The sequence below is a fragment of the Nomascus leucogenys genome, chromosome 17 (assembly GCF_006542625.1).
Source record: "Nomascus leucogenys isolate Asia chromosome 17, Asia_NLE_v1, whole genome shotgun sequence".
Classification (NCBI taxonomy): Eukaryota; Metazoa; Chordata; class Mammalia; order Primates; family Hylobatidae; genus Nomascus; species Nomascus leucogenys.
Genome location: NC_044397.1, coordinates 58,210,972 through 58,236,819, shown reverse-complemented (window position 1 = coordinate 58,236,819; position 25,848 = coordinate 58,210,972). Strand labels below are relative to the sequence as shown.

The window sequence follows — 25,848 nt, the reverse complement described above, 5'->3', positions numbered from 1 at the left end:
AAATAAATTGGCACAATGACAAAAAAAAAAAAAGCCCAAGAATGAGTTGTAAAACAGTTCTTCTAATCTAAATTAAAATGCTGTCAAAAAGTGCTTATTAATCAGTCTGAGGTGGAATCCTTCAGCTAGCTACCTGCCCCATCTGCTAAGAACAGTACGTGATTAGAAGGCCCTGTACCAAATGGTAAGGCACAGGATAGTCCCTCTCCTGGGGGAGGGTATGAATAATCCTATTTTATTAGTAGTAGAAATCTTAAAATAATAATAGATGCATTAAAAACAACAACTTTTCCATTACCATTGACTAAACACGCCATCTACGTCAGGCCCATTCTGAGCACTCCAAGCGGGGTCTCATCGAATCCTGACAGCCCAGGCGGCGTTCAACCACCTTCCTATTAATACATGAGAGCACATCCATGGGACAGAGAGGGTCCAATCCAGCCCTGTCCAGTGCCAAAGACCAGGCTGGACTCTTGCTAAACTTCCTGCTACATACACAGGTAGTTTTCTACATCAGAAAATGCCCAATAAATGTTAAATATACAGGAAAAGAATATGAAACATATCAAGTGAATTCCAAGATAGGACTGATCAAGCTTCTGAATCACTCTGCAGGAGCACAGATCTTTCTAAAGGTGCAGAGCTCTAGGTAGGCCATCCCAGGAGCTCCACAGACAACCCCCTGCACCTACACCTCTGTGCTTCAGTGGGGGCAGGAGAGTCAGCCTCAGGGGTAGGGAAGGAGAAGGGGCTTCTGGAACACACAGTTCCTATCCTGTTTTCTCGTAAAGGGCTATCACTTTGCAAAAGGAAGAGCTTGAACTTCAGTTGGACAAAGGAGACGGCTGTTTCCCTTTATCCTTGAAGATGGGATCCCCATTCCACCATTTACTCTGTGTGTGTTCCTGGTCATGACATTCAGGCTGTTCAGTTTCCTGGTTTTACGTTGATAAAATGGAATGCTTCCTATCTTTCAAGGGAATGAAAGATACAAAGATGCTTTCCATTTTTCTCTTAAAGTTATGACAACTAGAGAATACGGACATGAAGTACCCAGCTCATAGGCTCCAAGTAAGAGTACTCATAATTACTATTAAAGGCTCTTCCCATAGTGGACAGGGCCTTGCATCCGCTCCCTGGGCTCATCGCTTCACTGCCTGCCCTGTTCCTAGCAGTCCACTGCAAGCATGCACCTGCCCTGGGGCCTTGGCTTCTGTCTTTCTCTGCATCTCAGCTCCCTCACCTCCTCAACAGGTGCTGCCCTACCACCCTTTCCTCATTGGGTTTTTATCCACAGCACATACTTGCATTCAGAAGAACTGCACCTTTACCCACTGGAACTCAGGCTCACTGAGGGCAGGGAGTTTGCTTTATTTTGCTCTCCCTTGCATTTCTAGCATTAGTGAACAGCCTCTGACACCCCGTGAATACTGAGTGAGAGGCTAAAAGTTTGAGCTTTTTCACACATGACAAAATCTGGGGAGCTATTTTGGAAAGCTCAGCTGCCTTAGCAGGCAAAACAAACAAGCAAACAAAGAACAACCACCAACCAAAACCAAACACACACACAGCCCACAAGCATCTGAAGGTAGAAGAGCCGTGCAGCCCTTGGCCACCTGCAACCCAGGTGTCCCTGCTCTCTGGGCCTCTTCCCAGGCAGTACAGCCAGGTCCAGCCATTCGTGAGAGGCAGAAACAGGGCGGCCATCGCTACTGACCTCGCTGGTCTCCAAATGATAATGAACACAACTGGAAAAATAACTGAAGTCACCTGATCTAAGGGTTCTAAATTCCAAAGAAAACAAAAGTCATGACCCTAAAGGTTAGCCCATTTGCCCATGAAGCAGGAAGCATGGGCCAGAGATCCAGGGGACATTTGAACATTATCTGGCCACAGTGTGCTCGGAACCAGGGGCACAAAGATTAATGAGACAGAGCCCTGGCAAGCAGCAGGTGCAAGCAAATGGCACCATGCTATCTGCCATTTCCAGTCTCCTTTATCCTCCTGCCACCTGTGAGGCTGGCGTTTTGTTGCTCAAACCCACACACCTCCAAGTGGCAGGGCTGGGTAAATATCTGTCTTCTGACCTCTGTATCGTCTATCTTCTCACCTATTAAACTGCTGCCTCTACACTGGGCACACAGGAAAGAGCCTCATCTAAACACTTTCTGCCATTGTTATGCTTTCTAAGACTCAATGCAAAAGCTGCAGGATAAAAGCAATAAAAAGAGAATCCTGACTAAAAATGAAACCTAACAGGGGCGTAGAAGCAGGATCACTGCATGGCTGACTGCCAGTCTCGCCAATGAGAAACCAAACAAGAGCCCGCACCCTATTGTTTGCAGCCCCCCAAAGGCGCTGATCCATCATTAAAGGATACCCTCCTTAACTGATGGCAGAATGCTACTGATAATATGGTTCTGGTTTGTAGAAAGTAATTTTCTGCAACCAGACCACAGAAATGACATAGCCAACTAAACTCCCATTTGTGGTTCCTGGATACGGGTTGTGGGTGGGGTTCCTGGTGCCCTGATGAGCTCCTAGGGGCAGGGAGGGTGAGGAGCCCCCACCAGGTGAGGGATGCTGCAGGGCTTCAAGTCTCCGCTCTGTCTCTGGCACCTGATGTGCTATTAGGGCTGACACTGCTGTGAGGAGGTGGTGGGGTAAGGACAGAGTTCTAAAAGGTGGGGTCCTGCCACTTGTCTGCTCCTTCCATCTTTTTATATCACTAAATAACATATTTTAACATTTTGCTTCCATCTCAAAGGGAGCATGGGGAAGTCCGAATCAACCCTCATTCTGCAAATTCAGAACCTGATCTTAGAGTGGAAGGAAGTAACTTGCAGGGATCCTATAGCTCTCCAGCTGAGGATGCAGGAGGAGAACGTTTCCACATCTCAGTCCAGGGTAAATCATTCCATTCGGTGTCCCCTTTCCCTTGAGTTGCCACCAGACCCAGCCAACCAGCACCAAGGACCTCCCCTCCCAAGGGAGCCTGTCCACCATCTGGCAACGATTACCTGGTGGCCAGATCTTAGTTAAAAATCCAACAAACATAAATACGACCCTGAATAACTTCCACTGCATGACATACCAGTGAGGTTTACCGCCTGGAAAAGGACCAGAAGGAAGAAAATACAGAGCATACATTCTTGTCTCCTTGGAGGACCTGCAGCAACAGACTTCCTCACCCACCTTCCCTGCAGGGGATCCTTCTCTTTCCAACCCAACCCTGCTACTGAAACGTGGCTTTCCCACAAGGAGGCAAGAGGATTAAGAGGCACTCAGAAAGTATTTCAAAAGTCACCCAAAAAATGGAGAAGACCAAAAAAAATATATGAAAACATCCCTTCCATCCCGGCTGAAAACAGATTAGGCAATGCCCAACTGTGCTCCCCGGCATGCTAACAATCAGCCAACCAACGGGACAGCTGATCTCACACCTCAGCACCCTCCATCATCAATCACTCAGCAACCAAAAATATTCATCACTGATGTGTAATCCACTGAACTGTCCACTGGCCCTGCTTCCAACAGAATTTGGTTTGAAGCAAAGGAAGGACAAATCTGATAGATTTATGAAGCGACGTGGAAACTTTCCTTTTTCTAGGTACTGATGCTAAGAATCCCATGTTCTATTGTTGTGACAGGTGTGCTTAAAAAGTAACTTTTCATTTCAAAAGAACTAACAGTATCCTCCCTGCAATTTTTTAGTTTCAAAGGAGAAACTAGAAAATTCTTCTTCATGAAAGTTGGTAAGAACTAACTAAGCACTTGCTACGATTGCTAGTTGTAAACGAGGACTTTATTCAGCCCAGTCCTGATGATGTGCTGGAGAATGGACCAGCCCCCTTGGGGAACAGAGAGAGAAACAAGAGAAGGAAAGGGTGGTGGGTACATTTCACGGCATCCGAATAGACAGATCAACAGAGGCAAGGGAAAGACGGAGCAGTGTGTGAGAAGAAAGGCATCCACTGATGCTGAAGCAGCCACCCTCAGGTGAGCCACGTGAGGCTGCAGGAATTGGCATCTTCATCACCTGACGAACAGAGAGAATTCTGGAAACACCCCTCTCTTACAACTCAGCTGACCTAAAGACAAGGCCACCGTGCAAGCTCCTCCCGTGCGCCCAGCACACTGTTAGGCCTCAGGGATCCCACTCAATTCCCAAAGCAATCCTGTGAAACAGGAAATGGGAAGTCCATTTTACAGATGAGAAATCAGAGGCTGAGAGAGCCTGCACTAACATTAACAATTTTTTTTACAAGCCTACTGAATGGAACATCTGAAATTTAAACCAACCTCCCTCCAACTCCAAAAAAAAATGATAAAATTCTAATCCTAGTCAATCAATTTTTGTATTTCACAGATCAACTATCTACATCAAGACACACACACACACACACACACACACACACAAACTCATATACACCTCACTCACTCCTCGGAGACTATTAAGTGCTTTGCGCTTTCCTCCCTAACTCCTAAAATTATTCATTATCGGGAACAGACCGACTCTTGTGCTGTCACAGCCGCTGCAGTGATGGTCACAGTTTTATGTTCCATTTCTTGAAGCAAGTGCATTTCTATCCTCACAGTTAGTGGATCAGGTGCTGTTCCTAGCATGGACTCTTCAGTTCCCCCACACACCCATGGTACCAGCAGCCCCATTGGGGTCAGGAGCCATGGATATGCCAGAGGTCCTGCCTGTGCCTGGACCGCCACAGGAAACAGGTAGCTTCTCCAGACACAGCCAGGAACCATCCTGTCCCTAGGTCACCCTCAAATGACTCACTTGGGGTCGCCCAGCTGAATCAATTCACCATATCCAAACAGTCCCAATAAGTGGAGGCTTATTGGAATGATGTCTGCAGCTGCAAGTGCCCATGGTAAGGCTCTGACAACCACAGCCCAGGGAAAATGCTGAAGACAGAGAGGCTTCGGTTTCAAAAACGAGTGCTCATCTGCAGGCAGTCTCCTGGAGGGGTCTCAAGGACCATGCCGAGTGAACACTGCCAGACTCAAAGGGCTCGACTGTACGACTCCACATAGGTGACATTCTGGGGTGGAGACACTGTCTGGACACAAATGGGTGTGGTCAGGGCCAGGAGAAGAGTGGGGCTGCAAAGGGTGCAAGGGATGGTTTGGGCAATAGAAATATTTGCATCTTGATAGTAGTGGGAGTGTCATGGCATAATGTTTGTCAAACTCAGACTACTGTATACTAAACAGAGCAAATTTTACTGCATGTAAATTGCATCTCAATTAAAACAACCGTTGTGAGATCAAGACAGAAATGAGACTCACAGCAGACTAGACCCCAACCTGAGGTGGCTCCTCTTGATCTCCTCCCTTCCTTCCCTCTTCCTTTTTCCCCCTCTCCCTTTCCTCCTCCTTCCCCTCCTCCCTTTCCTCTTCTTCTCCCTCCTCCCCTCCCTCCTTCTCCCTCTCCCCCATGCCCTCCTGTCCCTCTTCAAAGGCCTTCCCTCCTCTTCCTAAATTCCATGAGACAATGGAAACCCTCTCTCCTTGGGATAACAATCATAGTCCCTTTGTGCCTCATTGCCACATAAAGCATCTTTGGACATTTCCATTGGAGTGATTCATGTGCACACCTTCCCTCCCCTTCTAGAGGTTCTGGCATAATCCAGGCTTGAGTCCTGGCTTGATCATAGCTGTGTGACTTCAGATGAATCACTCTGCCTTTCTGTGCCTCACTTTCCTTGTCTGCAGAGAAGCAACCTGGAGAAGGGGGTGTTTGCTGATATCAGCTCCCAGGACCACTGGGATTCAACACAAAAGGCATGGCACACAGCAGGCATTGGGCAAACCCTCCTTTCTGTGCTTTCCCCCTCCCTGGTCAAGTGAAGAATTCCCAGAACTCACATGTGATTCATGTGTGAACCCTCTGGGTGCAGAGCTGAGGGACAGAGGAGTGCTCCATGAACATCTAATCAGTGAGTACACAGAATGCAGGTCCACTGACCTCCCGTCTCAAGAATTACACTGAGGAATTGTTCTCTAATATAAAGCTATAATAAAAGATGGGCTTTAAAAAACATATTCAAAAGTTCCATAAGTCATTTTGTGATATGACTGAAATTGTCCCAGGCACCAACCTTGCTAACCATCCACCCAGTGCGACTTTATGGCCAAGCTGCACAGCTCAGGATCTTACCAGCTGTAAAACTGTTTTCCCATCCCATACTTTTTTGTTTCCTCGGTGACTGACAGCAATGATGGCAAAAGCAGCAGTAATAAGCTAACTGGGCAACCACTGTCTTCCAAGCACTTCGTACCTATTGCCTCATTTGAGGCTCAAAGCAAACCCAGAAGGGGTATGGATTCTCCTCTGTTTAACCCACAAGGTTAGGGGGCTGCAAGGGACCAGAGCATGTCCAAGTTTCATGGGGGGAGGGGTAAGGGTTTTCTGGCAGATTGTGTCATGCACACCCAGGGTTCCCATCACTGCATCATATGACCTCCCCTCAGCAGTGAGAGAACATTTCTCCTGGATTTGCTAAGTCAACTGACACATGAGCCATGGCACCGGCGCTGGACTTGTGAGTTTTCCATCAGACCAGTTGATGGGTCTGGTGCTGCACAATGCGGAACAGCCAGCGGGAGTTTCAGTGCTGGTGAGGACAGGTGCTAAGGGACTGCCTGGATTTCAGGCTCCGGAGCATGGAAGAGTCCATACCAAGCCAGGAGAGCTGAAAACTAGGCTGTGGCCCAGAGCACGAGGCAGGGTTGAATGGGGTTAACAATGAGGCAAGGAGCATTCTCGCATTTGCGGCCAGGAGGGGAGGTACAGGTAGCCCTGGCAGTGTCCCAAGGGTACCTGCTCCCTGGAGGCCTGGTAGGGGCTGCAGACACCGAAAGACCTTCCCAGTCAGGAAGCGATATCTGGGCCAAGAGGTTCCTTCTCAAAGGGCGTTGTGTTATCTTACCCATAGCATATGCAAAAATCACTCTCGTTTTTTCCATGTGGACATTTATAAGTAGAGCATGTATAACCTCTCACTCAAACAAGGTCTGCTTTAATTTTAATACAATAGAATTCTGACTCTTTGCAAATTAATGATTTCTGGAGTTTGTATTAAATCATTTTCTATTCCAGAGAAAAATCAAGAGCTAAGAAATGAGGACTACACTTGGGTCTTTGAGAACACTGCTTTTAATCTACTAAATCAGAGACTCTATGACTTTGATATATTTCAAGACGCAATGAAATGTGCCCTTTTCCTCTAACTTAATTTCTTTCTTTTTTTTTTATTTTTTTTTTACAAAAAATAAAAGACGGTAATAAACTCTACTCTGTAGGGACAACTCTTTCTCTCCTTAGGCAGAATAACTCCATTCTAAAGCATTGTTCCCTTGGTGCATCAGTCTCACCTTGGGAGTCAACTCCTTCCCAAGCCCCCAAACCCAAATCACCCTCTGAGCTGCCAGGAGGGGAGGTGCCCAGCAGGAAAGAGGCTGCAGCGGCAGCACCAGGACACCTTGATGAGACTGCCGGAGGGCGCTGGAAAATCCCTCCCTCTGAAGTAAAGCTGAGCTCCTTGCTCACGCTTTCTGAAAACGACGCAGACTGTAAATTCTTAGAGAAATACAGACAGAAAAAAAATTAACAAAAGCAAGAACCAGAGCAGAACCTTCCACACATAAACCCCTGCCCCAAACCCCTGCCACAAACTGCCTCTCTGGGAAGGGAAGGCATCCCAACGCAGAGCAGGAGCGACTCAGGAGCTGGGCCAGATTCCAAGCGTTCCCGTGGTCTCCTGGGTGAGGCTCGGGAATGTGGCAATAAAGGAGCGCTGTGCTCCGAGTGGGGCTGTGGCAGGCGTGTCCCAGACGCCACCAATGTGAACCCCCACAGGCAGGCTAGGGCGGCTCCCCGGGCAGACCTCTCACACCAGCACGCCGGTGCAGGCTCAGCATTCAGCAGGCGCCTATCTCAGGCCTCTGACCGGGAAGCTCAATTCCCTTTTGGGCACTCCTAACTGGGGCCCAAGCCCAGAGGAAAAGAGGAGGTCCTGTTGGCCTTATCTGAGGCCACCCAAGCCAGCTGGCCAAAGAGGCAGCCAGAGAGCTTGCAAACAGCATGTCAGACCATCACTGAACTCTTCCCCAAAAAGAAGTCGGTAAGTTAAGACTCCTCCAGCTTGCAAACCAATAAAGGCATTCCTGGACAAGTCCTGAGCGACATTCCTTCTTGCCCAGTTAAAGCATCCGTTCTGCTGATTATTCCACTCCATAAAGCCCTCTCCTCCTGGCTAGTACCAGCCCTTTCCCTCTGGAAGTCTTGGCGAGTTGGTAAACCTCAGCAGGCACACAGCTCAGTTTCAGGTCTTTGTAGCATTACAGAAGCCACACACAAGCACACATGCACACACACACTCACCACGCAGGCACAGACACATGCACACATACGCACGCACACACACGCGCACACACAAATGCTCTCTGCTTACCTTCCTTCAAAACAGCCCAGCGGCTCTCTCAGTCTGCACCTCTGAGCCCAGTTTTCCTTGACACAGGCTTTCACAGCAGGACAGTGGCATGCCAGGGGAGGGCGGGGGCGTGCCACCTCCCTCCCAGGCACCTGGCCTCCCACTAGCGTAGAAGGTAAAAGATCTCCTTGGCTATGTAAGGACTTTGATTCCGCCAAAAAGGCCAGGGCAATGTAAACACAAGGGTGGGGTTTGGTGCACTCAGGTTGAGTGAAATTTGAACTCCGGAGGCTGAGGAGGTGGAGAAAGGAGCTCCTCCTGGGAGTCCCTCACCAGGTTTCTGCGTTCACTCCTGAGCGTTCTGAACTGACGTCCAGGAGCCAGCACCAACCCACGCGGCTTACAAAGCACGGTTTCAGCCTCCTTTTGCTTTCTTCAAAGTAACTAGGCGGAAAATCTTTGCCACACATGCTCCATCTCCTGGGAGCTGTCTCTCTGTCTTTTGTGCGGGATGTGGCTAAGAGTACAGCATGAATGTTCACTGCACACAGCATATTTTGTGTGGTTAGCCCAGACATTCGCTTTCTGTGTTCAGTGTAGCAGATCCTTTTCATCTCAGCCTCATTACATTCAACGTAGGTGGGCTTCAGCCAGTGGCTTACTCTTTGCTTTGGCTTAACATGGGCCACAATACCAACCACACACTTTTACTCTTTAAATGAACAGAACACGACACAGCAAACAAGCAAAAGCCCATTCTGATGCCTTCAGGTTCCCACAGCACAATGGAAACCCTTTTAAAAATCACCAATCAGCCATCCAGGGGAGACAGGACATACCCGGGCTGTAAGCGCACGCAGAGGGTAACAAGTCTTTTAAATCACCTGAGACAGCCACATTGGCATATGTCGCTTACAGGAGGTTAAGGTAAAACTCGGCGCACCCTTGGGAGAAACAATCTCTTTTATGATGAGACATAATGCACTTATTGTGCAAAAGTTCTATTAAATTTGGTATTCTTTAAAGGGTATTGGCTAACCCACCTTCCTATCAAGAGAACCGAAATTATTGTTACCATTCTGCAAACTACGTGATCGCTGCAATAAAGGCAGTGACTAATTTATCACAAAATAGTTTGCTTTAAAGAATACACATCAAAAGAAAAGACATTAGAAGTAGTGAATACAATGCAACGAATGTCCGAGTCTCTCCTGAGCACCGGGGTCTTGCCAAACTGTAGCTAACTGTGTGTCTAGATAGGGCTAGGGGGTCCCAGCCTCCTACAGGATACAATCTTAAAATCAGACCACTGCATCACAAAACTGTGTAAGAAAAGCAACAGCCAAGGTACCTTTATCCATTTCTAATGGAAAGAGGCAGCAGGATTAGTTGTATGTTCAAAAGGAGTGTTTCCTTTCATGTTGTTCTGGGTTGGGCTTGATTTGGGTGGGGTTGGGGTTTTTGTTGTTTTGTTTTTCGGTGGCTGAGGGCAAATTTTCTTCATGTGGATGACAGCTTTGTAAACGGGCTTCCATAAGCCTTTGTGAATATATGGCAACAGGCACCCACTGGTCTTCAGATCTTGTTTATGTAGCTGGCGGCCACTGAGCAGGCAGGCTCAGAACGCTCTCATTTTCTACACGTTCCCTGCTAATGGGTCTTGATTACTTGGAGCCTGTTCAGGCTGTTAGTATTAACTTTTCTTGAAACAACGTGGTCTTTTGAAGCTTTGCTGATGTTTGGCCAGAAGGCAGTTCTGTGGCTCAGAGTGTTTTGAAAGGCCCCAAGCCTTTTCACCCTGAAGGGTTGTAATTTTGTGCAGGAGGCTGGCCAGTCAACCCTTAGTATATGCGGGGGATTGGTTCCAAGACACCAGCACCTCCCAGTCCCCCACCACCCCCTATGAGTATACCAAATCTGTACATACTCAAATCCTGCAGTCGACCTCGAGGAACCTGAGTATAGGAAAAGTGGGCTCTCCATATACACAGATTTCTCATCCTAAATACACCATATTTTCAATCTATGTGTTGGCTGAAAAAAATCTGCATATAAGTGGACTCACACAGTTCAGTTATTGTTCAAGGGACCACTGTGTAGCTAATGAAGAAAAGACTTGTTGAGTTTCCCGAATATCTCTGAAAATAGCAAGCGGGACAGGAGGTTAATTAGCAGTATGTTTAGTGCCACTCCTATTTGGGACTCCCTAAAGGCAGAAGAAAATTCCAGAAAGGGAAACCAGTTAGAGGGATGAGAAAAGATGTGGAAATTTCAAAAAGTAGTGGGAAAGATTAGAGGTATAAGAATATCCTAGGGCCAAAATACAGACAAGAATGTTCACAGACAGCGTTATTCATACTAGACAAAAAGTGTTAAGAGCCCAAATGTACACCAGCTGACAAATAAATAGGCAGAGCATGGTGTGTCCACACAGTGGCACACCACAGCCATGAAAGGATGGAGTGTAACAAGGATGAAGCTGGAACACAGGCTGAGTGAAAGAAGCAAATCACAGAAGGCCACTCATTGCACGACTCCACTGAGTGAGACATCCGGAATGGGAAACAGAGAGAAGGAAAGTAGCTTCGCGGTTGCCAGGGGCTGAGGAAAGAAGGAACTGGGAGTGACTGCTAATGAGTACAGGGCTTCTTTTGGGGTGATGAAGATGTTCTCGAATTAGATAATGGCGACTGTTCCACAACCTTGTGAACGTACTAAAAATCAATGCATTGTATACTTTAAAATGATTAGAATGGTAAATTTATGTGCTATGAATCTGATCTCAATAAATAAAAAGTAAGAACATTCTCAGGCTAGAAACCACATGGTAACAAGGGCATATTTAGAAAGCAACGGCAACCAGCCCGAGGCTTGCACATGCACTCAGGTTTAACACAAAGCGTCTGGGGACACAGGCAGGCTCTGACTCCAGGTAGACAGGGGATTTCTGCAACAGAGCCTGGGGCACACAACATTCAAGGAGAGAGAAGACACTCTCTTCTGTGCGCTGGTCATCGGAATGAAACCGACGCTGTGATCACATGCTGCACACTCTAGTGCAGGGTTCCAGGCCGAAAGAAAGCTGCCCACCTAAACAGATCAGGGTGTGGCTTCTGAGGAGGCCATTACCTGGACTGCAGGTCAGAAAGTGACACGCAGGGCCTCCCGTGAAGTTCCTCCTCATGAGGAGAGACACATGAAAGTGACATCTAAATTCACATAGCTTCTGGTAGAAAGTTCTGATTTGAAAACATGACACCACCAACTTTCAACAAATGCAGGTCCCTCCAGCCCCTGACCACCCATTCTCCCCCCACTGTCTCCACCGTTTGCTCCTCTCCCAACTTTCTTTCCAAGGACTCATCCTCCCAAGCTGACATCCCTACCTGTCCACCACACTGAGCCTGTGTGATCCGTGCTCCAACGTCAGGCCCCTCCCTACCCACCTGGGCAGACAGGCCCGTCCCAGGGGGTCTCTGGAGGGGCAGTTGTGTGCCCAGAGGCCGAGAAGGGGCAGCCTGTGCCTCCTGCACTCCACTTCAGAACACTTTCACCCAAAACTCATTTCTCTCTGGAAACTGGTACCCCTGGCTACAGCATTCTCCAGCCCTGTGGGCTGCCATTGCCCCTCACTTCCCAGCCCATCCCCCAAACGTCCATGCCTCCCTTGGTCCAGGTTCAAACACTCTCATCACAGGCATTTCTGTGGCTTCTCCTGGGAAACCATCAACATTTTATTGGGGCCCTGGCCTTGACTCTTTGGACTTTAGATAACTTTCTTTGGTTTGACTTTACAATTTCTCATGACATACCCTCAACTTCCACCAAACTTTGAAAGCCTTGAGCTCTTCAAGAGTGGTAGCCAGGCCTCTCCTTTCTCTAGCAGCCGCTACAGCTCCCTGGCCCCTGCTCTTCTCTGCATGTATTCAGCCCTTCCCTCAGCACAGTGGAGTCAGAGCCAATGTACGTTTAACTTTAGCACCAAATTTAAGACATCGGGGGCAACACAGATCCATGGTGCTTCCTCTCCTAGCCCATCTAGACCCACAAGGCCTGCTGTCTCCCTCACCTGTGGCCCATGTCCATGCCCCTGCTGATGTGCATGCCTCTGAAATCACAGAGGCCGCACCAGTATGGCATCCACACATCACTGAGCACACCACACTGCTCACCCAACAACCACCTGTTGCCAGGGGCAGCTCCTCCAAGCTGTCCCAGCTCTCAACACCTCCACTCCCCAGACTGTTGTCCACTCCCAGCAGACAACCTCGCCTGCCTTGCATAGGACAAGTGACGCCACAGCCAGTGAACTCACTCCCAGTCTGCTCTCTACCCTTCTCTGCATCCTGGTTCCTGCACCAGGCACCCTGCCTTGGACACACTCATGGTGCTCTCAGCCTCCTGCCTCTGTCAATCCAGTCCCTGCCTGAACTGAGCTCGGCACATCAGCAGAAGGAGATTCACAGCCGGCGACCAAGCCCCCACTCCTGGCTTCACCAACTAGCCCTCTGACCCCTCAGTGTGGTAAAGATTAGATATGTTAATGCAAGCTGCATGCTCGGAAGGCTGTGCAGCTCGTGAGCAGCACTCAGCAAGAGTGAGCTCTGACAACAACAACCATTAGCCACTCCAGCCCTGTCCTGGCCTCTGCACGGAGCTGTGCCATCCAATTCAGCTCTGTATCTGCAGCATCCAGCACTGCCGATGCTCAGAGAGGCAAGGAGGAGATGGAGACTGCATCCTGGATCCTACAGAGACTGCCTGACAAGCACACGTGGCCTCTGGTTTTCTTTCATGAGCTTCCCAGAAGATGACACTCTGCCTTCACTCCCCAGGTGACCTATTGGAATCCTCCGACTTATGATTAACAAGAGAGCAATACCTTACGTGTACAGGAATAAAGAATGAACTCCCAATACTACGAGAAAGATGGTTTCCTTGCAGCCTCTGCCCACCCTCGGGAAAGCACCCATAGTGCCCATCACTCGGTGGCTCCCCCGCCGCTTCTCCTTCTGCCTCGTCCTAGTCAGGGGCTCAGCAGCATCCCAGACTCACTGCTACAAGTTCAGGGGCAATGTACGGCTACTGCTGCCACCAAAGGACGGCTGTTGAGATCTTGGCAGAATTCCCATAGTCAATCAACACCAAATCTTGCTATTGCTCTAACCATTTGGCCTAATTTCAGTGAGAATATATCCCAGGTCACAAATTAGCTCACATTCACACTGACAAAAATAAATACTGCTGAATTTTCATAGTATAATTTTCCATAGACTGTCACCACCATGAATCCTAAATTAATTCAACTTTCCATGGTGAAGTCTGAAAGACCACAATGTCAAAGGGTATATTTTCCTTGTTAAGAAATCATCACTATGCACTTATAAAGAAACACTAAACACATCTCTGGCTCTTGCTATGTGGAAGAAAACTTCCTGGGGACAGTTGTACCCTCTGCCTAGGCCCTATTAACTGGAGGGGGTCCCCCCACATCCACAACAGGCAGGTGCAGGCAGAGCACACACAGGACATTTGCTGGGGACGCCCTCCTCCTGTCCACAGAAACCTGTTTTCCCAGCTCCTGGGGTCAATGGTTTTCCCTGCACTTCACGTCAGTCTCTCGGGCCCTAGGGATTTAAATCTGGGCTCCCAGTTCCAGCCAGAGCAACTGACACTGGGTGTCCACCCTCAACAGGCCTTGACCTTGGCTCCCTCTCTGTGACATGCTCTAATCACACTCCTGGCTCACATAGCAAAGTGGTCACCCTGTCTCTTACCCTGATCCATGGACCTCCATGCCAGGTCTCCCCGACAGACAGCCAGGCTCTAGGTATATGGCTATGCTGAGGCAACAAGCTGAGGCGGTCTGAGCTTTGCTCAGCCTGGCATGCCTCCCCATCCAGCACAGTGTCTGCAGGGGGAAAAGAGTGCTGTGGAAACCAGCTTTCATCCCCAAAGTAGGTCAGAATCGCTCCTATAAGCAAGATAAACTGAGCAAGTCTAAAGATTCATTAAAGCTCGCTTTTCTTACATAACAGCACAAGCTGCCATTATATCAACCCTGTTTTTCAAGAAATAGCTGGATGTTTTACATAAAATATCCTCTGCAATCTGTGCTATGTTAAAAAATTTAAGTAAGGAACACACCCACTAGTCTCTGATACCTACGCCTTCTACCCCACATGCCCTGCCCTCCATGGCACCTTAGATAACAGTAATGGAATACAACAACTGCACCCCCTTTGTCCTTGGACTTACAGGGAGAGTAAGTGACAATTTATATGCAACTGAATGCGTGTTTAACATCAAGTAGCTTGTTTGTCAACATTTAAACACAACTTTATCTGAAGTCCCAGAATCAACTGTACAGGGCCAGAGTGCCCAACTTTCAATAGCAGAACTTGATCTTCAAACAAATCTTTATGCAGAAATCCAATATAAAAACAGAAAAGATCAAGGTGGGGCTGGGGCTGTGGAGGGTTCTGACAGGAGCGGATGGAGAGAGGCTGGGGCTGCTCCTTGAGAACCAACTTGGAATCCTGGAGCCACAGGCATAGAGTTTGAAAGCTGTTGACCCCAAGAGTGTTGTTACTCCTAAGGTCAACGCCAGCACCAAGAACATCACCGTAAAAGGCAGGAGAATCATTTGCTTAAAGGGAGCGTGCATGTGGATGGTGGTCTCCTAGCCCAGATGGCCAAATGGGGCCAGAGATGCAGGCCTTGAGGGTGCACCTCCATGTAAGGGTCCCTGTCCCCATAGGGACAAAGGACCCAAGTCAAAGAGATTGTCCCAGCTGCCCCTTTTGTATGAACACCTCCCTTTTCCCCTAAGTCATCCGCAACCTTTCCCTCCCCTAGGAAGCCCTGGCAGCTCCATCTTGCAACACTTTCCCAAGAAAGAAGTAGATGAGACAGTCTTGCATGCATAATCTAAAAGGCCTCCCCAGACATTCATTTAAGTCTGAAAGAGAAGAGCCAGAGCACACACAAGTTCTACTCTTCCAGCCAAGGGCTGAGGAAGATGGTGAGGATGACCCTGTGGGCCGGGCACACAGAAGCATGTGCATGTGAGGAAGAGACTCTGCTTTTCTTCAGTCCCAGCCTCGTTCTCTCTCACGTTTTGGTTCTGTTTATCAAATACTTAAAGTCAGCAGGTGCTCTCTTTCCCCTACTTGGCACGAGTGCAATTGCAGGCTTTTACAGAGAGGCAAAATGAAGTTGCAGCCCTGCCTCTTCCAGGCATTGGAGAGAAAGGTTCTACCCAAGGAAGACACAGATGGAAACCCAGCAGGTTTGATCGAGTGCCATTCAGGCCCCCTACTCCTACGAGGAGATGGGCAGAAAAGCACATCTGGGAAGAGGGGTTTGACTGAGATGTGACTTGGAAAGGGGTGGCAGCAAGGGCCTTGTAAGAAGAATAAGGACCAAACTCCTCATTACACCAGGGTCTACACACACACACACTGCTGCTCACGCTGGGTGTGGGAAGCTTCGTGGCTCAGGTTCCCATGCAGACTGTGGGGATGGAGCCCTCTTCCAGGTTCACGTCTCAGGGAATCCACCAACAGAAGAACAGTCAAGGTTGTAGTCCCCATAGGTGGGAATTAGAGTCCAAAGATCTGCAGCTTTGGGGAAGGAATGCAGGGCAGGGGCATGAATCATTGCATGCATGTTGGTTAAGTGGGCAGGGTCACCAAAGAGCAATGGAGATACTGATCACAAATCGCAGAGGAAAGTGAAAAGAGATTAAGAAGCACAGCTCCAATGGACTCTAAGAAGACATAGTAGGCCAGGCGCAGTGGCTCACACCTGTAATCTCAGCACTTTGGGAGGCCCACGTGGGCAGATCACCTGAGGTGAGGAGATCGAGACTAGCCTGGCCAACATAGTGAAAACCCCATCTCTACTAAAAATGTAAAAATTAGCTAGGCATGGTGGCAGGCACCTGTAGTCCCAGCTACTCAGGAGGCTGAGGCAGGGACAACTGCTTGAACCCGGGAGGTGGAGGTTGCAGTGAGCCAAGATTGGGCCGCTGCACTCCAGCCTGGGTGACAGAGTGAGATTCCCTCTCAAAGAAAGAAAAAAAAAGAAAAAGAAGAAGAAAGAAGAAGAATGGGAGAGGGAGGAGAAGAAGGAGAAGCAGAAGCAGAAGCAGAAGAAGTAGAAGGAGCAGAAGGAACAGAAGCAGCAGCAGCAGCAGCAGCAGCGGAAGAAGAAGGAGAAGGAGAAGGAGAAGGAGAAGGAGAAGGAGAAGAAGAAGAAGAAGAAAGAAGAAGGAAGAAGAAGAAAGAAGAAAGAAGAGGAAGAAGAAGAGGAGGAGGAGGAGGAAGAAGAAGAGGAGGAGGAGGAGGAAGAAAGAAGGAAGAAGAAGAAGAATCAGCAGAGGCCGGGCGCGGTGGCTCACGCTTGTAATCCCAGCACTTTGGGAGGCCGAGGCAGGCGGATCACGAGGTCAGGAGATCGAGACCACGGTGAAACCCCGTCTCTACTAAAAAATACAAAAAATTAGCCGGGCGTGGTGGCGGGCGCCTGTAGTCCCAGCTACTCGGAGAGGCTGAGGCAGGAGAATGGCGTGAACCCGGGAGGCGGAGCTTGCAGTGAGCCGAGATTGCGCCACTGCACTCCAGCCTGAGCGACAGAGCAAGACTCCGTCTCAAAAAAAAAAAAAAAGAATCAGCAGAAGAAGAAAGAAGAGGAAGAAAAGGAAGAGGATGAGGAGGAGGAAGAAAGAAGGAAGAAGAAGAAGCAGAAGCAGCAGCAGAAAGAAGAAGAGGAAGAAGAGGAAGAGGAAGAGGAGGAGGAAGAAAGAAGGAAGAAGAAGAGGAGGAAGAGGAAGAGAAGAAGAAAAGAAAAGAAGAAGAAGAAGGAGAAGGAGAAGAAGAAGACACAGTAACTGCAGAAATACAAACAAGCCATCCACCTTGTAGACCCGTCTGCATGCACAGGTCACCCCGTCCTGTGGGATATCGGGGGTACCCTTCCTCCCAGGAAGCAGAGAAGGCCCAACGTTTGTGTGCCGACTGGGGGTTGGGGGGCCCCTGAGGACCCAGGACAAATCCAGCCAAGTCTCAGAACCTCTTTCACTGTCCCAGGGGGTGATGCTACTTAACTATTAAGGCCACTCTTGTGGACTGATTTCTGCAAACTTGTACAGGACAACATAGAACTTGAGCCAATTCCTGATTCCTGTCAGATTCGAAAAGTAACAAACACTTAATGAGATGGTGGCTCAGGGACTGAAACAACTCTTTTGACTGCCCCCAATGCCACCCTCACTCTTCTGATGGAGTGTATCAATTTTTTGAAAGTAACACCCACCCGACTTGATCCTGGTTTTAACAGAGGGTAGGCCTCTCACACTTGAGACAGGAGGAAGCCGGCGCCCCCAGGCCACTCTCTCAGGTGACATTCAGGAAGATTTGCTGTTTGGTCTGCGATCACGCCTGCAAGGGGGTCCTTTGGTGTTTGTGGGTTGGAGGCTTGCAGCCTCAATTCACAATCAAGAGATGCAGAGGGAGGAAATCTCAGGCTCAGAACAGGACTACACGCCCATCTGGCCCGTTTCTGTCTCATACAACTTCAGTTGCCTGATGACAGCTGCTTTTCACTGGAGCCTATCTAAGCAAGCAATGCTTAGAAAAGCCTGGTTTGGGGGCAAGACCTAAAGAAATATTCTTCTGCCTGGTGCAGAGTCAAATGTCACAGGGTGGCTGAACACCATGCAAAGCGCCCTGGAGCAGATCTGGATGCTGGGGGGCAGCACCCCATCTTGCCAACAAGGACCCAGGCTGCAGACACAAGGCACTGTATATACCCAAGCACTTAGCAAAGAGCAGAGCCAGGACTGAAGGATCTGTCAGGTGCCATCGGCCCACTCCCCCACTAAAGCTGTCAAAGTTTACTTCAATTTCCAAATCTTAAAACCCAACAATGTCTGGGGAGGAAAGTTTTCAAATCCATTTTCAAAGTGGCAACACTTGAATGGTCTCAGCTTGATCTGGCACTTCCCGGCCAGCTCTGCACACTGCAGCCAGCACTTCCTGACCCAACATGTCCTCATGGTAGCCCGTTCCTGGAGCTCAGAACAGGATTCTGAGAACACGGTATGGTCACTTCAGGACTGTGTCTTATTGCGAAGGCTGCAGACAAATGTGAATCTCCTCTGTCTGCCTGCTCTAGCAGCCCCATGGGAGCCCCAAAGCCTGGACTCTGGGAATGTTCATCAAGGTATCCACTTAAAGTGTCAGAGTCCAGGCCTGGCAATGCCACAGCCCTCGTCCTGCACACTCTTGGATTGGCAAGAGTTTGAGCTGCACTCAAAAAGTCCTAGGTCAAGGCAAGAAACCAAGGACAAGAGTGACAGAGCAGGCCTTCATCTTCAACCCTCAGCCATTCTTGCAGCTTCCCTACTGCTCAACCCTTCCTCTAAATCTGTCATAGAGTCTCACTCATCTACCTCCTAAATATCTAAAGGCCTCTACTCTCCATCGCCAGAGCCACACCCAAGTTCAGGCCTCCATCAGTTCTTAGCTGGGGAGTCCAGAAGCCCATTCTCTACTCTTCTTCCTCTCCAGACTCTGCCTCCCCCAGAGCATCCTCCAGCCCCTTTGTTATCTTTCTGTATCCTCCAGTCATGTGGCTCCTGGGATCCTCACTGTCACCCAGCAAAGGAACCAGGCTCAGGAAAGGAAAGTGAGGTTCCCCAATCTCATGATCCATCACACACAACACCTCTTACTTCCTCTTGCACACACCAGCCAAGCGGAACACACTTCCACCCTGTGCATACGTGTTGCTCGCCTATGCCCCACGCCCAGGGCTAGGCATACCCTGTCTGCATTCCCTACCTGCAAGGGCCGTCCTCTTCGTGAATCTCCTTGGATTGTACAGGCAAAGTGGTTGTTTCTATTCAATTCTTTCCTAATTCCTGGTATACCCCAATTATGGTACATGGTGCTCCCTGTGCCAACAACTGATGTATATCTGTGTCTTCCCAATTAGAGGGTCTGTTGTGTTTCTTCCTGTGCCCACCCCAGCACCAGAGCCATGGCAATTCCCAAGAAAATATGAGATGCATGAATATGACAAATGGTGTGTATGATAACAAAAATCTCAGAGTTGGAGGGAGTTATCTTTAGAGTCATCCAATTACAACAGGCCACTTTACAAACTGGGAAAGTGAAAGAGAATGTGGCTTATGAGAGCAAGTAGAAAGCATCCCCATGGGGAGTGTGGCCACTGACACAGATGCTCCAGAGACGTCCAGCGAGGAAAATGAGGTGTTCTCCATGTGGTTCAGCAACATGGGGGTCCAGGGCTTTGCAGAGCCTCCCTGAAGAGTACTGTGGGGAGAATCCTGTCTGGAGGGGCTGAGGCCCAATGGTGGGGAGAAAAAGGAAGCGAGGCCATCTTTCATCACTCTGAGCCATGGAAAGGAAGGAGTAGTGGGATCTGTCTACACACTGCATTCTTGGTGGTGACATTACAAATCCAGGGACACATATGCTGCTGTGGGCATTCCCTTAGACCATCACAGCAAGACTGATCCTGAAAGAGCAGGTACATCCTACTAGGGTAAGAAATCCCCCCACCCACAGACCTCTTGTGTGATGAGGAGGTGGGGCACCCAGTGAGACTCAGCCCAGTCTCACTGAGTCTCAAAGTCTCAAAGAGGAAAGTCAAGGGTGTGAGCCCTGTCCTGCATGGTCTCAAGCACAAAACACACTCTGAGCCACAGCTGCCATCGCCGACAGTGTACAACGCCAGAAGGCTACCAGGGTCCCTGGCCAGTTCCTAGCTTTTGATTTCTCTTTGGATCTGCTCTCTTTATCTCTCAAATGGGCTCACAGGCTCTTTCGAGGATTAAAATACCATAGTGAGGCTTCCGGCAGGCTGCCACACTGTGTGCCGCGAGACATTCTTCCCTCTCCTCGGGGACAGCAACCACCCCAGGGAACACTGACACGACTGCTGTCCCCCGCAGCCACCACCTGCCAGGACCACAGACCCACGGGGAGACCAGGACCATGTGCTCCTCTCTGTGCTGAAGACAGGGCGTTTGTAATCACTTGCCCACGCTGGAATGGATTCAAGGCCGGCTCCTGTCTGAGTACAGAAGCAGAATGTTGCGCTCACACATCAAAGCAGGCGCTCCCCTAACACAGGCCCAGACTGAAGGCAGCTGCGGAGGGCTCCATTCCAGGACAGCAACCGCTGCTAGAGATAAATGCGGCTGAAGTCAACATTTTTGGGGTTTTTTAACCAGGCAGGGGCGGGAATAGAAAAGGCAGGGGCAGGGGTGGAAAAGAGAGTGCCGCAATACATCATTTTCCCAGCTAAAAGAGAATGTTTCAGAGGCTGCCAAACCTTCCTTAACTCCTTAAAGCATTGGACAGCTCTGAAGACTAATGCCCTGGTGGGAATGCGGCTGGGATTCTGCCTTCCACCCGCCAGGCGGCGTCCAGTCCAGGGACCCGAGCCAGGCACTGCTGACCGCAGGCAAGAGCAAAGGCTGCCTGGAGTAATAGCTCACCAATGCAGCATACCGGCCTCCACGCCAAAGAGGGGCTGAGGAGGGCTGCAGAGTGGAAGAGAGGAGGGAAATTCAGCAAGGATGAGTTTTCTATCCAAAGGTGACTACTCTTTCTGGGGAACACCTTCTCAAAAGGACCCAAGCCTGGAGATTCTGCAGAGCTTTGATGGCAGAGGTGGTGATGGCAGCCTCGTGTCTCACAGGGAGAACTTGGAATCCCTGCAGGAGTGCAGCAATAAGATCAAACGCACTTTGGAAGCCCCTCTAAGGGAATCCAGTGTGCTCAGTGAGAAGGACATGGGAAGAAAAGTTTAAAGATGTGCACAGATGCTCAAGGAGGTGGGTTAAGTGAAAAACTTAGGCTATAAAAGAATGCACAGGCTGATCGTATTATGAGAAATTACATGATATTTAGAAATCATGCCAAAAATACACCAATGACAAGTGCTTCATCTCTAGATGGTAAGATGGGGGTAATTATTCCTTCTTTCTTCTTGATAATTTACATCTTCAAAAAATATTGATACAAGCTTAAATGTATGTAAAAGAAAGAAAGAAAAGCATAAAACTCACTCCATTGAATCAGGTACCCTAGACACGCCAGACAGCACGTGGGGACAGAGGGGATTCAGGAGAAGGGGATGCAGATTTGAGGAAAGGCTCTGTGCTTGTCTGTAACCCAGAAGCTGGAATTCTCAAGAATGCTCAGGCAGTGGTTCAAGGGAAGGTTGCTGAGATCCAGTTTTGGGAGAGGACTCAGATTCCATGTGGTGGGTTCTGGGCTAAGCATCCGGATACCAGTCCTGAGCTCGCTCTGAGTCCTCCCCTGTCCCTCCACCTTCCTGGGGGTGCTCATGGGCTTCAGATATCATCGAGGCTGCAAGGGATGAACCAGGCGCTGGGAGGAGGCTGCATTCTCACCCACTATATCCCTGAGGAGTCTGGGCGTGACTCTGCCCATAAAGGGGGTCTCTGCTGCTTTATGAAGCCTGGAAGCAGTGATGACAAAGCTGTGAATCTGGCTGCAAAGTGTACCTGGCTGCCTTGGCGCCCTATCCGACTCCTCACCCATCTGTCTGGGAACCATCTCTCCCAGGTGTCCTTCCCAGTCTGCCCTGTCCTTCTCAGTTTCTTTCCAGAACTCCTATGCACCCACTCCCGACTGGCTCCATCCTTTGCATGGCAATGCCAGACCTTCTCTACTCGCCCCTAGACCCAACTCTCGGTGACACAGAGTCCCGAGTGGATGCCCAGACCATCACCTGCATGGCTCCACCACCTCCAACCACATAGTCCACAGCAGTCTCCCACCTGCTCACACCACTGGCTCAGAAGATGCTGCATGAAAAATACACCAATGGGAATTGTGATTTGTAATGTCAGGGCCTTAGATATTTAAAGTTCAAATTGCTTCTCTAATCATTCATTCAAGAAACACGCATTGAGTATCTGCTATGGACTGAATATTTGTGTCCCCTAAGATTCATACGTCAAAACCTAATCCCCAGTGTGATGGTATTAGGAGGCAAGACCTTTGGCGGTGCTCAGAGCATAAGGGTGGAGCCCCTATAAGTGGGATTGATGCCCTCAGAAAGGAGGCCCCAAGGAGCTCCCTCTCCTCACCACCACGTGGAGACACAAGAAGGCAGGAGTTGGCAACCAGATGACAGCCCTCAACAGAATCCGCCAGGCTGGCTGCCTGATCTTGGACTTCCTAGCCTCTCAAAGTAGGAGAAACACACGTTTGTTGTTTAAGACACCCAGGTTATGGTCATCTGTTAAGGCAGCGTGAATGGGCTGAGAGGGCCTCGAAGTAAAGAAGTATCTCCCTCTGCATCTTCAGGAGACACTGCGGTGGCTGAGAGTCTTTAAGACTGAATTCTGTCTATTTCACCCAGTGATAACGGCAAGTCCTCCACAACGTATGGATCTATACACACCTGCTCACACACATACTTCCACAGATTCTCTGTAAAGTTTCATGTAATCCCTAAAGGATGGTGAACACTCAACTGATTTTCTGTTTATATGTTTTCTATATAAAATCGACGTGGGTCCTTCACCACCTGTGAGTTACGTGCTGCAGCTGCCCAGCTTTCAGTTCCCTGGTTGTGACATGGGAAGGATAAAACCTGCCCCGCAGGCAGGTCACAGGCTCACCTGGGAGCCAGCTTGGGGACAAGAGCGGGGCACCCACGGAGGGACTGAGCACAGAGCCGCCCTCCAGAGCATGCTCCTCACAGGAGCTGGGGCTCCTCCACACTGTCCACCGGACTTCACTGCTCCCCTCTTATGGCATTGGCACAGAGAACACCCACCTGTGTTTTAGAACCCCTGCCTCCCTCATGGTCAATAACCCTCCAGGCTCGCCCCTCCCTTGGCAAGCAAGGAACCTCCCAGCATCACAAGAATGACCTTTCCACAACTCGCTTCCCTGTTCTCCAGGAGACTCCGCACAGCCACTGATTCACCACATCACGACAGAGCGCTGCTCACTGGCTCCCATGCAGCAAGGGACCTCTCTGGTAAAATCCACTCGCCTCAGCCTGGAATTTAGGATGCTAAGTCGGCTGTCCTCAGAGTCCCCATCCAGCTCTCCAAATTAGCCCCTTTCCCCATCTTGCCTTGCACTGATTATTTACACACTTCACCAGCCACCGCTTCACCCTTCTCTCCTCCAGTGGAAAACATCACCGTGTGATGGACAGAATATAGCTATGCAGATGCAAACAGACGTTACTGGAAAAAGAGCTCTGTGATCAAAAAGTTTGATAACTGTTGTTTGATAAATCTCATGAAATTCTTCTCACAGCTTTAAGATTCCAGTGTGCACTGTGATCTTTTGAGAGACAATGTATCATTTTCCAAGAGTTTTCAGCTACATTTCTTTTAACATGCTGGTTATCTGGAAGGACTGGTGTGCTGAATAATTCACACCAGCAAAGAACACTCTGTTTACTTTACAGGCCAGAGCAAGGCTCTCCCCATCCACAACAACTTGCCCACTAGCCCCAGATTTCATCTGTGTTTTAATGTCCTTACCATCAACATTCCATCTGTGGGCCTCCACCTCTGGTCCAGGTGTATTTGGGTTGCAACAATTCCTTGAGTTGAAATTCCATCCTACAAGGCCTAGGAAGGAGCAAGCTTTTCCCCAGGACAACAGAGAGGAGCCGTGTGCTGCCCTGGGACACACAGTTGGTGTCCTTTCTCACTAACCACAGACACCACCTTCCTGGAGTCATGGGAAGCTCAGCGATCCACAAAGATGGGGCACTACTGTGGCTCTTTCCACAACACTTGCTTTTAGCTATTTTACATCTGGATGTAACTAATCTGACAAAAAGTGTTTTAATTTCTTTCCCAAAGCAAGTCTGATCCTCAGTCGGTGGTTGAAAAAGACAAGAGATCAGCATGACATGCCAGGAAAAGCCTCAATTCCCCTCCTTTGAAATCAGCCTCCAGTTGTGTCTTGTGGAGATTCCAGCACACAGCTACCCCTTCCTTCCTTTCCTCCTTCACGGTCCTAGCTATGACCCAATGTGCATATTCCACAGGTGAACAGAGGACATGTTTGGGTGAGATGGTTTCATGAAAACAGAGATTTAAATGATACAGCCATAAATCAGGAACACTAGACTAACAAGCAAACAGAAATTAAAACAAGAAGTCTGTTGCATGTGGGGCCGTACAACAGTAGCTAGGTTGGCTGTGGCCAGCGCTTGGCATCCCCATATGCAAAGAGGAAGGGAGGGAAGAAGGGGGAATGGTCCCTGGCATTATACATACACACAAGTTCAGGCCAAGGACCTCCTGGCTATAACTTCACTGACAGCTCATCCACCCATTACAGCTTCACAAAAAGCCCTGACCCAAACTCACCATGCCTTATTCTCATGAAGACCCTCAAAACTCACAACCATGTCACACAAAGGTGTGATTCTGGACCTCTGAGAAAACAGGGGGATTTTTTTCTTCTTAGCAGACTGCAAAATACTTCAGATCTTTGAGTGGGCTGTCTTCCCTGTGCCCTTCGCCTCCATAACTGCACACAAGATGACCACACGCACCTTCTCCATCTGCACTGAGGTTCTCGTACGAGTCCCAGCGTATCAGTGGGTCTGTTGTGTTGTAGTCCACAATCACACCGTGGTCGTTGTACAAGTGTTCGGACCCTGCATAGGGCACAGGCAGCAACATTAGTCCCAGTGAAACCCATCACCTCCGTCCACATGACTCCACCATAAGGACCGGTGAGCAGCCTGACTCAAGCAGGAGAGAGAAGCCTCTCCATCCTCCACCCTCCTGCCAGGAGCCACGACACTAATCAGAGACTGTGGAGGATTTTCCACAAATAGAACCATAGTTAAAACCACAACGGGGAAGGGATAAGTAAGCACTGATCTTTCATCCACTGTGTACCAGGCTTGGACACTTCTGCAAAACAGGAGTCTTCAGACCACCTCACTGATGAGGACACAGAGGCCCGCTAAGCTGTCTCTGAGCCTCAGAGCCCACAGATTTGAATCCAGGCGCCAGGCTCTCAGATCCACACTCCTCCCTTCAAGTCCTTTTAGGAATACCGAAGGGATTTTTAACACACAAGCCATGTATTTAAACGTTTTGCCTAAATCTATGACAGTGAACATAGAAAAAGCATGATTATTTCCATAGCTATTAAAAAGGGAAACAAAATTCCCATGCATGTGGATCTTGGTGATGGATCTGGACAATTCACCTTGATGACAAAGGGACTGGTTTCTTTTGAAATATATTTTTTAGGGAAAAAATTTGTTTTGCATGTAATACTTGCAGCCTACTATACTTCTAATTCTCTTTTTAAAATGCTGGTTACTTTGA

At 49.0% G+C, this 25,848-nt stretch overlaps 1 protein-coding gene across 3 annotated transcripts in view; it reads right to left on the bottom strand.

Annotated features, from left to right (window-relative positions):
• TNS3 (tensin 3) overlaps positions 1-25,848 on the bottom strand; it is a 307,228-nt gene that overhangs the window by 93,136 nt on the left and 188,244 nt on the right. For all 3 annotated transcript variants that reach the window (XM_030796137.1, XM_030796138.1, XM_030796136.1), the window contains exon 16: positions 25,059-25,163. In XM_030796137.1, the coding sequence (XP_030651997.1) occupies positions 25,059-25,163 (105 nt within the window). The remainder of the gene's footprint in view (positions 1-25,058; positions 25,164-25,848) is intronic.